The 11,755-nt window shown below is 32.7% G+C and overlaps 1 protein-coding gene across 1 annotated transcript; it reads right to left on the reverse strand.

Moving 5' to 3' along the window:
- Positions 1-3,577: 3,577 nt before the first annotated feature.
- On the reverse strand, positions 3,578-4,891 carry HELRODRAFT_169330 (hypothetical protein; the record flags this gene model as incomplete). Its single annotated transcript, XM_009015160.1, has 1 exon — positions 3,578-4,891. One exon carries the CDS (start codon positions 4,889-4,891, stop codon positions 3,578-3,580), a length of 1,314 nt encoding a protein of 437 aa, XP_009013408.1.
- Positions 4,892-11,755: the final 6,864 nt, after the last annotated feature.

Here is an 11,755-nt window from a genome sequence, read left to right on the forward strand (position 1 = left end):
ATACTTTGGAGCACTACCTGTGAGTACCTTATACATCAAAATAGAAATTTTGTAAATTATTCTCTTATCAACAGTTAGCCAGTGCAAATCTTTAAGTATAGGTGTCACATGATCATCCCATCGACCTCCAACCACAACCTTAGCCGCACGATTTTGCAAAGACTGCAATACACAGATGGACTTGTCCGGCAAACCATAATACAAACTGTTGCAGTAATCAACTCTCGAGTGAACAAATGCATGAACCAGCGTCTGAAGCGTAGAGACGTTCAATGAACCACGAATTTTATTGAATCTTCTATTCTGATGCATGCAATCTCTTGAAACCATCTTAGTATGCTGCTTCATTGTTAGATTTGAATCAAAAATCACACTCACATTAGTCGCATTGTTACAAAATAAAACTGTCTCTTTATCAACTGTGATTGAGTTTATCTTTAATTTTGACAACTGCTGCCATGTCCCCACCAGCAAAAGTTTAGTTTTATTTCGGTTTAATTTCAAGCCATTTTGTGACATCCATAAATCAACAGCTGACAAGCATTCTACAAATCTTTTCATTACCAACATGAATGAATCTATTGTACTATTAACTATTATTTGAATATTTTCCGCAAAAGCATGACTTGTCAACCCAAATGATTCAACTACGTTAAATACCTTTGACGTATTGAGCAGAAAAAACAGCGAGCCAAGAACCGACCCCTGCGGGACACCAAAGACAACCCCACTGACGTCCGACATCTTACCTCCAAATGATACCTGTTGAGATCTACCAACCAAATAAGATTTCATCCATTCTAACATTTCATCAGAAAACCAAAACCATATTGCAATTTATCTAAAAGAATTCTGTGATCAACACAATCGAACGCCGCACCCACATCAAGGAAAGCCAGGAGTGATATCTTTTGTACATATATATATATATATATATATATATATATATATATATATATATATATATATATATATATATATATATATATATGAATAATTATTTATTTTTATATAGATGAAATTTAGGAAAAATTTCTACAGCTTCCTCCAAAAACAAAATCTTACTTATTATTGATTTTTTTCTGATTTCTTTTTTTATTTAGTTTCTTTTCTCACAAAAATAAAAAGAAATTTTTGTAATATAAAATGTTGGACCACTATTTTAATTTTGTTGTTGCAACATCATTTGCGGAATAAAAGTATTACAATGAATGTTCCGCTTTTTCGATTGCATTTTCTATTTTATTTGTCGCTAAAAACAAATGTTTAAAAACTTCCAACAAAAAGTACAGGGGACATGCAGTGGTGGATCCAAGGAGAATGCGGGAATGCTTCCCCCACCCGACGTGGAAGAAAAAAGTTTTAGAGAACTGGCCACATGCTTTAACAAACTTTAACGTCATAAAATAATATTTATAATATTCATTAGTGATGAATCTGGAAAAAATTGAAAGGGGTGCACGTTTCTGTAACATCATCAAACCAAAAACTACAATCAGAGAAATCATTGTTGTTGAAGCCAATCCAATAATGGGAGCTAATAATGAAGGGTCAACCTAAAAACGTCGTCGTCAACTCTTGGAAAGCAACCACCTCCGTGAAATTCGGAATCCGCCACAGAGAATTTGCACGTGAAATATAAAGCAACAGGCGAGCATTTCAATGTTTAAAATAAATTTCTTTCTATTTGATTGAATTCTGCAGGCAGTCCTCTGTTCGTTCTGAAACAAACCGATGCAAGTTTAATTGGACGGAGGAATGGTCACCATGTGTACTGGTATTTTCCGATGAATGACAATAAATGTGGCTGGGTTCGGTGTCTTCAAATTGCAACCAACTTATTTCATCATCAGCATCATATTTTTATATTCTTTGAATGAATTTTTTATATTTTATTGTTAATTTTAACAAACAAGACTTAGCAATAAATACAGATCATGTCAAATGCATTATTTGTGAATCAAACAATTTTTTCCGACATAATTCTTTCGTGATTGCTTTTTAAACATTATCATCATCATTTTCAGCATATCATTATCTGTCATCGTCATTATCATCACCTGCAACATCATCGTCACCCTCATCATCAGCTCCAACATCAACCGAATGACATCTGCTTAAAAAACTATCACTACAACACCACACCAAGCAATAACAAACATGCATTATTCATAAAAGCCCTTTTGTTGGCCAGGTAACGGCTTAGATAAATTTTGTTTGAATAAAGAGAGAAAGAAAGATAGAAAGAAAGAAATATTAATGAAGTAAAAAAGACTGGCACGGAATAAAATAAATCAGATAGATTGTCGACTCAATTATTCAAATGTTAAAATTTCTTAATTGAAAAACATTTAAAACTATATCCATTATCCATAAATTTTCGTCTTTTCAAAAATTCATCAGACAAATTTACTATGAAATTTTTATCTAGAACAACAGAGATAATTTTGACTTTTAATTAATGGAAGTCTTATATTTCAATTGAGACTCCGAGTGCAATTAGTTCTCTGTGCTTTCATCTCTATATAATCTTCCTACCATGTTTCCTCCCATGTTTCTTCCTCCTCAAACATTCAAAAACAAAAACAATTTTTTATATTCCCTCATCACAGACGCCGTAGATGAATAACAAATTGTAGAATTCATAATGCTGCTAACATTAATTATTCCCACTGAAATAAAATAACGGTCCAAAACAATTTTTTTCAAATTTTGAAATAATGAACTAATTGATTATTTATAAAATGACTTGTTCAAACTGAGTTGTTTTTTTCATTTCATCAAACCCAAAGTAACACCGCCAGTTTGCCATTCATATAAGTCTGCAGTGGTGACGAAAGTGGTGACGAATCTAGTTTTTAGACGGAAAAAACTAAGTTTTTCAGTGAAAAACGCACCAAAATTTGTCAAATTTCGACCCATCCCTCGACAACGTTGTCTAGAGCCGCCACAGTTAGTCCGGCTGTCACATAAATTGCAAGTCGTGCAAATTGCAAGAAAACAGAGTTTACGTACAATGGAAACAATTTTACAACAAAATCTATTTAACTGACCCGACGCTTGTTGCAAATGCTTCTCGCACACGTTACGTCAGAAAATTTTTCGTATGGCGTTGCTGCTTGACATTCATTTTCACAAAGATAACATCGGATAGAAAATGTTAAAAAAAGTGAAAATAACGAGATTTGTGTGCAATATGATTTTTGGACGTCCATGAAGAAAGTGATGGATTGCACGCATTACAACATCGCTTCCATTTGGTCAGTAGCAATCGAATCTATCATGTCGCAATAATTTAATTAATAAAGCCAAGTTAAAAAGTTAAAAAAATAATCTGGTTGGTGGAGGTTGATTTTAGTGATTGAAACACAAAACTGAAAACATCAAAATTGCATTACATTACATTGTATTACATACTGCATTACATCATCATTCATTACTTTACGTCTCAGTACTCAGTTGTTATTTACTATTATCACCAATAAGAGCAAAAAATTCAACGAAAATTAGTCCAACGTAAACTTCTTTTAATACAATAACAATACTTTAATAATAAAAACAGAACAAAGCTACAAAGCTAAAAATTGAAGAATGATGCAAATGGAACTAACTCAAATCTTTCATACTCTGGGGCGCAGATGATGTTACCTGCGCCGGCACATCGCGGTGGAAAGTCAACGTAGGACAGTTTGAAGGAGGTGGTTGTAGGAGCTGAAGCAGACGTGGTTGTTGTTGCTGAGGTTGTTGCTGCTGTTTTTGTCGTTGGCGTCTTTGTTGTCGAAGTCGTCGGTGGTGCTGGAGACGACTTGCGATGCGGATGCAATGATGGTTGCTGTTGCTTTTGTTGCTCAACTGTTATAAATTCTTGGTTGAATGAATGTTGCCGGCTTGTTTGCTCACTTAAATGTGTGGATTGTAAAGAAGATTGTTTTCCGAGGTGTTGTTTCTGCTGATGTTGTTGCAGATGATGTGTGTGAATGTGTGTACGTGGACACTCTTGAACGATTTGTTGTTGATGATGACGATGATGGGGAGGTTGCTGTTGTTGTTGCTGCTGCTGCAACGGTTGCGGGTGATGATGGTGGTAGTGGCGTTGATGAAGCTGATGTATTTCTTTTGACACTTCAAAATGCTTTTGTGAATTCGATTTTTTTCTTTCTTTGGTGTTCAAGTTGAATTTCGTTGGCTGCTGACGAGCAACTTCTTCAAGTTCTTCTTGGTTTTGTTGATGTTGTTTTCTGTGGTGCTGTGTTTGCAGTCTGCGTTGTTGTTGTTGTTGTTGTTGTTGTTGCTGTTGTTGTTGTTGTTGCTGTTGTTGTTGTTGTTGCTGTTGTTTTTGCTGTGGATGTGGGCGATGACAAAGATGGTGGATTGGTGTTTGCAGTTCTTGAAACTCAATCGTGTGTTGTTGATGAATTTGCGGAGAAGTGTGACTGCAATGATAATGATCCAGACCTTGATGTTCACTGCCCTCTTGATAACGATGCTGATAATGTTGAATGCCAGTTAATGCTGTTGCTGCTGTTGACGTTGTTGATGATGACGAGAAACATTCAATGTTAATTATATTTTTGACTTGTTGTTGTTGATGATGCTGTTGTTGTTGTTGTTGTTGTTCAGGAGATGCTGAGAGTTGATGATATTGGAAGTAAGGTGGGGTGTCGAGATAGAAGAGAGGTTCATTTTGTTTCTTATAGAAGGCATCTTCAGAGCGCTGGGTGTTGTTGTTGTTGTCCTCGTCTTCGTTGTTGTAGAAAATGTTGACGTTAACGTCATTTCTGTTGTTGTTGTCAACGTAGCAGTTGAGGATGTTTTCATTATCGCTACTGTGGCTGATGTGATCGCCGTTGTTTAAGTTGAGTGAGGAGTTCAATTGACTATCCCTGCTCATGCATGCTAAAAGTTGTCGAAAATTTAAAAATAATTTCTCATTTTGTTGGATTCAACTGAAATTTTTGTGAGCTTTATGTTGCAATTTGTTGTTGTGCGAATGAACTTGCAAACAGCTGGCAGTGATATTTGAAGATGTCCTCGCAACAATATGCACGCCTCTCCTTTCTATCTACAAAAATAAATTACATTTCCTCAAAAGAAAAATATATTGTCGGCATTTTTTTACATTATATATTGACAATTTGAACACAGTGAATGTGGCTGTCTGGTTCACTATGTTGTTTGGTGTGAAGTAATATTTTTGTTACATTTGCATACCAAATGGACTCAATATGTCAACATTTAAACCTTTACAACAGTTGAAATGAGTGATGTATGTGATCTGAAAATTAAACGTCCATCAAACGAAATAATGAATCGTCACGTGGTACCTCAAACTCTGCCAACAAATTATTTCTAACATCCAAACGTTCATGAGTGCGTCTACGTTGCGTGCCTATATGTACTGCCTATATATATATATATATACATATATAGCAAGGACTATGTTAAATGTATATATGTGTGTGTATATGTATATACACAAACAAGATTTTGTTATTTATATATATTACATAGAAATATATGTATATTATATATCGTTTTAGGCTCAACCAGTTGGGTGTTCACAGAAACGCAGTTTTGGTCGGGATGAGAGATGGTGCACTTTATGTACTCGAACTGACCGACCGTACGTGCGAGAGAAAGTCGAAAATTTTCACTCTTTATAAACTCACGTACTTGTAAATTCAAGTCGACTCTCAATATATATATATACATATATATATATATATACATATATATATATATATACATATATATATATATATATATATATATATATATATATATATATATATATATATATATATATGTTGGTAGGAGACACCATTTTCAGTTCTTTAGCAGAATGAGTTATTAAAGATGAAGAATACGACACCAACTTTAATTACTTGAATTTATTTAAACTATTTTGCTCTATGGAGAATGATGATTGGTTCACGTTTAATCCTTTTAAAAATTGCAACCATTTTTTGCACAGAACTCTAACCAGGCACGAACTGTCGTAATGGATTGTATCAATTAATTTTTAAGTATAAACCACGTAAAGTGCATACTTTTACGTTGAGCAATGTCTCCAATATTCAACTGATACGTTTTTAAGCATTTATGTATGAACAATTGAACAGCTCCATAAATGTCCAGTCCATCAGCAGCAGCATCATCAAATTAAATTTTACATTACATGCTCATTAAGGAGTGTTCAAAATGTTGACTTTGATGTCGTTTTATTAGCAGACAAACAAACTTCTGCTTGATATAAAAAAAATTGTAACATATTTGAAACATATGTATGGAAATTTGACGAAACTAATTGTATTTGCTAATTTCTGTCAATTTTCACATTTTGAAAAGACAGTGCATGTTTGTGATAATGGAGTTAGTCTCGTTAATGTCGCTATTGCAATAGAATACCTGGAACGCCTTATATCTGGATATACAGTGCACCTGCGCAGGTTTATAAACGGAGATTTTCAATGATTTCATGGTTAGCCGTAGTGTACGAGCAAACGATGATTGTGACTGATTGATGAAGATGGATTGTGTGTAAAATGCATGCTGTCAGATGCATTTTTGTACGATGACTCATATTTCACATCTCTCTCTCTCTGATAGGTTGCATCCATTGGCACATGTTGAAAACAATTGTAAATCATGCTGGAATCGATTTAAGGAGCTACGTGTTCAAATTAGAACAAGTTATTTGGAAGTTTTTGTTTGAGAGGGAGGTTCTACGCTTGTCACATGAGAATTGGTTCAAAAACAGTAGGACAATTTATAGAACACTTGTCAGATATTTCCAAATGAACATTTCACTTGTTTTTAATTAATAAAAATAATAATATTTAAAAAAGAATCTATAAAATCTAAAATAAAATTACACGAATAAAAAATAGTTTCCTAGTTCAACATACAAATAGATAAAATAGTTTTACCCAAATTTTTTTAAATTGCTTTAATTATATACAAAGAAACGAACCTAGTTAGTTGTCTCAACGCTGTCACAAGCACAAGAGCCTCAATCTACCAAGAGACTTGTTAGTACGAACTTCTGCTACTATCAAGACACCTTGTTGTGAGTTAAAATAAATAAAACAAGTCGAGAGAGAAGCAAAGACATAAAATAAAACATAGATTAGGTAACATTAAAAATTGCAATAATCTTTAATAATAATTAATACATAAGATAGTTAATAAATGAATGTTTGATCCCTACAGACTCTATCATCAAAAGACATTTAAGGTGATCCAGTGTAATAATATAATGAGTGCAATGCATTAACATTGAGAAAAATGTGGTTTGGTAATTGGCCATCATGTTTTTTTTAGATCAACGTTGTGTTTCACAAAAAAAAATTAAGTGCTAACCTAGTTCAAACGCAATCTGCGACAAATTAAAACCCCAAGCCTTCATTATTCTTGTATGAAATGACCGGACAGAATCTTGCGCATGAAATGGCACGCTTGTTAAGTATCTAAGTGGAGATATCTAAGTGTCAACACTCAAAAACTTTCAATTATAGATAAATGAATTCCAATTGTTATGAGCATCAAAACCAAAAAAATATTATTGAGCAATCTTAATCAATGTAGAGAGTTATTATTGAATGGCAGTAGTTGCGTTATTTGAAATATTTAAAACTGTATAAAAATTAATTATACAACTTGAAAACATCAACACTCAACTAATAATAATTAGACAAACACGCACGCACGCACGCACACGCACGCACACTCAGAATAATGTGCACTATACTGAGGTAGCTAGATAAATAGGAACTTTCTGCGGAATTTAGAGTGTTACTAGGAACTGTCTAATTTCTAGATGAAATCAAATTTTAAATCAGCTACTAATTTTTTTTCTGAACATTTTATTAAAATTTAATAGAAAACGCAGCTAGAAAATTTTGTTGAAATAATAAATAATGACCACCCACACATTTTTAATCATTTTTAATCAAAAATTCAGGAGTTGAGCCATCAAAGTGTTTGAACATGAACGCTTGCCATGAAGTATGCTGTTCATAATATGCGAGCATGTTGCTGTATATTCGTTCGTGCACGTACATCTTTGCTTAAAAAAGAATGTACGAATATGTCGCTGTAACGATATTTAACTTTATAAAATTTATGAAATTTTTTTTTGAAATAATTTCCTGTCTGGCAGCATTTGTATAACTTCCTTTTTCAATTTAATTTTTAATTATTAATTTTTTTTAATTTTTGTGTCCGCTCCTTCTCAAATTTTGTTTTTGTTTATCGTTAAAAAAATTTCATGTTTCTTTTGAAAGATATTCTTTTGTTCAACAAATACACTAAATCGAAATGTTGTTTTAAATTTTTAATTCAAATTTCAAAGGTTGACTTAAGAAGGATTAGGCGAAAATAGCATCAATCTTTGAATAAACAATACTAATAATGCGTCCATCTGACATATTTTAAAAAATTATCCATTTTAAGTCCATCTATAATTTTAAGCACCTCGTTTATTTGAATGTATTAAATTTATAACAAGTGAAGTCAGTTTGCACGAGAGAATCTTTTGCACCAACTGCAGCTGAAAATTACCTGATCAATCAATTTTTTCGCAACATCTTAATGCATAATCAGAATATTTAAGGTCGGCTGAGTCATTTTCAACCATTCATTTGAATGTTGCACAAAACAGCAATTAATTTTTTTAAAATAAAAGTGATGTTGTTTTAAAATCAAGATTCTTTTTTGATAATTGTGAATATAATTACAACGATATGCAACTGGTTGCAGCAAATATGCTTGGAAGCATGAAAAAGCGAAAGACCCTTTCACATCCAACCCAGTTAACAATTTATCAGCAAAGTAAAACTATTTTTCAAAACTTCAAACTTTTTTACGTTGCAAGGAAAATGTGTAAGTGAGAATGACAATTTGTAAATAATTTACTGAACAATATTTATTCTCTACACTTGCGTTTGATTGATTGACTTTTCATAACATATTCTTGTATGTTTGTGATTACAATTTATAAACGTGGCATATGGTTTAAAATTTAAATAGCTAATTTTTTTAAATATTTCATCACACTTGTTTACGGAGACTCAAAATCCTTGATTTCAAATATCATTTGAAGACGAAAAATTCGAATCACACTGCATGAAATTTTTGTTAGCTAACTTATACGTACAATTCTTATTTTTGTTTTTAGAAAATATCAAAGTTTTTAAGACGGATCAAGATTTAATTGAAATAAGTTACTGGCATGGCATAGTGTCAGCATTTATTTGGTCCAAGCACCCATTGACTTGTAACAATGTGATGACTCAACAAACTTTTTATAACTTTATATACGAGCACCAGCACATGTCGTTTTAAATATAAATTGAAATTTGAATTGTTTATCAGAAACTCTTTGTTGTCATATCTTTTGAATAAAAACTTTTGCAATTCTTTGAAAATATTTTCAATTTTTTTATTTTTTCATTATAATATAGGAATGTTTGAAGATTTAAATTTTAAATTTTCCAAAAGTGGAACTCGCCATTCTGAGTTCATCTCTTTTGACAACTGAAGAATCTGGTCTTGCATTTATTTTATGTATTCAATAAATCTATTCATGACTGATTGGAACAATTGCAACTTAAATTTGTTGTGGGTGTGTGATTTGTAACTGCGCGTGTGTGTGTTTGTAAGTATATGATTTCCAGACTTGAACCTGGCAAATCTGACATATTCCAGTTGTCAAAACCTAGTTTCTCCCCAGCCCTAAACCACACTTAAAAATTTCATGTCAATATTGTTAACTATTCATTTTAATCATTTTAAAATAACTGATAGCTAAATAACATTTTATGGTTTATTTTACTAAACATAAATATAAGTAACTCCACTTTAAAAAATGATTTCTAAGTTTGTCCTCGACAATTTTGATGCTGCTCACATCAACGTATTTGTTTGTTTCATAAGACCCATCAGCATAAACTTAAGCATATACACAACAAATAAACAGCTGCCCACTCGCACAGAGAGATTAAACCGACGCAAAAATGAACGACTAATAAACAAAACAACAAACAGTTTCAATGGCACGCATGTATACGTCACAATTCTGTGCGTCGCATGTACGCAGTTTTTATGCTGGGTTCTTCCACATCTCTGCATGGTAGGTGTGTGCACGCGTGCATGTGTGTTGTGCGTGCACACTCACGTGTGTATGCGGCGTACATCGGGCGAGCGATACGCAATGAGAACATGTCTCTAGCTATGGTCGCTTACTCGGCGAGCAAAATTTTTTTGTTTTAATTTTTGATATTGTTCGGCAGAAATTATTTTATATCTTCAACAAAAGGAAAAAAACGAGCCATAAGGAATGAGCAGTGATACGAATTGCATGACGTGCCCACAAACGTGCCTGCTTAATAGGATGCAAAATAAACAAAGCCCCTTTTTTGTATGGGCTGGCTGTGACGTCATCCGATAACGATAGACGAACATTAGATAACATTCAATGCGTTTCCGCCTACAACAACATTAATTTTGTTTCGCTTGCTTCCGGCTGTAAAAAATGTTTCCATTTGATCAAAAATGTTTCAAAAAAAATATTTATAGACACAAAAACCGTTTCATGTTTTCCATTTATTATTCAAGCCATTGTATAATATTTGGTTGTGAAATGTGAATTGGATGCAGTTTGAAAGTTCTGTGAGTAAGCCAATCTGGTGGTCCTGTAGAAATGAAATTAAGCCACTGAAACATTACTTTTTGATCAATTATTCATCGCGAGGATAATAAAAACAATAATAAGAGACATTAATATTTGGCAGGATTGCAAACAAGTTGCAGCTGTCGTTGTAACTCCATTGGAAAGTTGGGCGGGGAGTCGTTAGGGTGGCGTTAAAAGGTCGTTGGCTGATCGTTATGCAGGCGTTATCGCTTATCAAATAACGGTGTGGCTAACTTTTCAAGCTTGTTCAAATGGCCAGTTCAATTAAAGCTGCATTGGAAAATGAGGATGATTAAATTTTAAGATGATGAAATAATGGTGATTTCAAAACTTAAATGGCGATGGTAACAACAATTACAATTTTCATCCTGAAGTTAAAACAATGTTGATGCCGATAATAAAAAATTTGATCGGTTTTTTAAATATAAAATTTGTTGGCATGTCCATGTTCATCATTAAAAAGATGACGTCAGTCCAGAACGACAATTGTTTCATGTAGGTCTGATTTGACCGGATCAAGCTGTTGAAATAGCTGTGGATAGCTGTTGGTAGCTTGTAATAAAATTAAATATTATCATGGAATTAAAAGATGCAGAACATTTCCTAATAAAAGGTTAAATTAACATTTAATAGATTAACTTTAAGTTAACAAATTAATATAATTTATGAAAATAATTAATTATAAAAAAATGCATATATCATATCTCAGATAATTTGATAAATATATCAAGTCCTTTCCAGGTTAGTCTCTATCACTTGTACAAAGAACTTACATTATAGCACTTCGTTATGTTTTTTTTGTTTACAAGGTTTGTATAATGTCAGTTAGATTGAAGTATATTTTTAATTTTTCTTTTTTTTTGATGTTGTTAATGATGATGTTGTTAATGGTGATGTTAATGATAATGTTGATGATGTTGATGATGATGATGATGATGTTGTTGATGATGATGATGTTGATGATGATGTTGTTGATGATGATGATGATGTTGTTGATGATGATGATGTTGATGATGATGTTGTTGATGATGATGATGATGATGTTGATGATGATGATGTGAT

The sequence above is a fragment of the Helobdella robusta genome (genome assembly GCF_000326865.2).
Source record: "Helobdella robusta unplaced genomic scaffold HELROscaffold_15, whole genome shotgun sequence".
NCBI lineage: Eukaryota > Metazoa > Annelida > Clitellata > Rhynchobdellida > Glossiphoniidae > Helobdella > Helobdella robusta.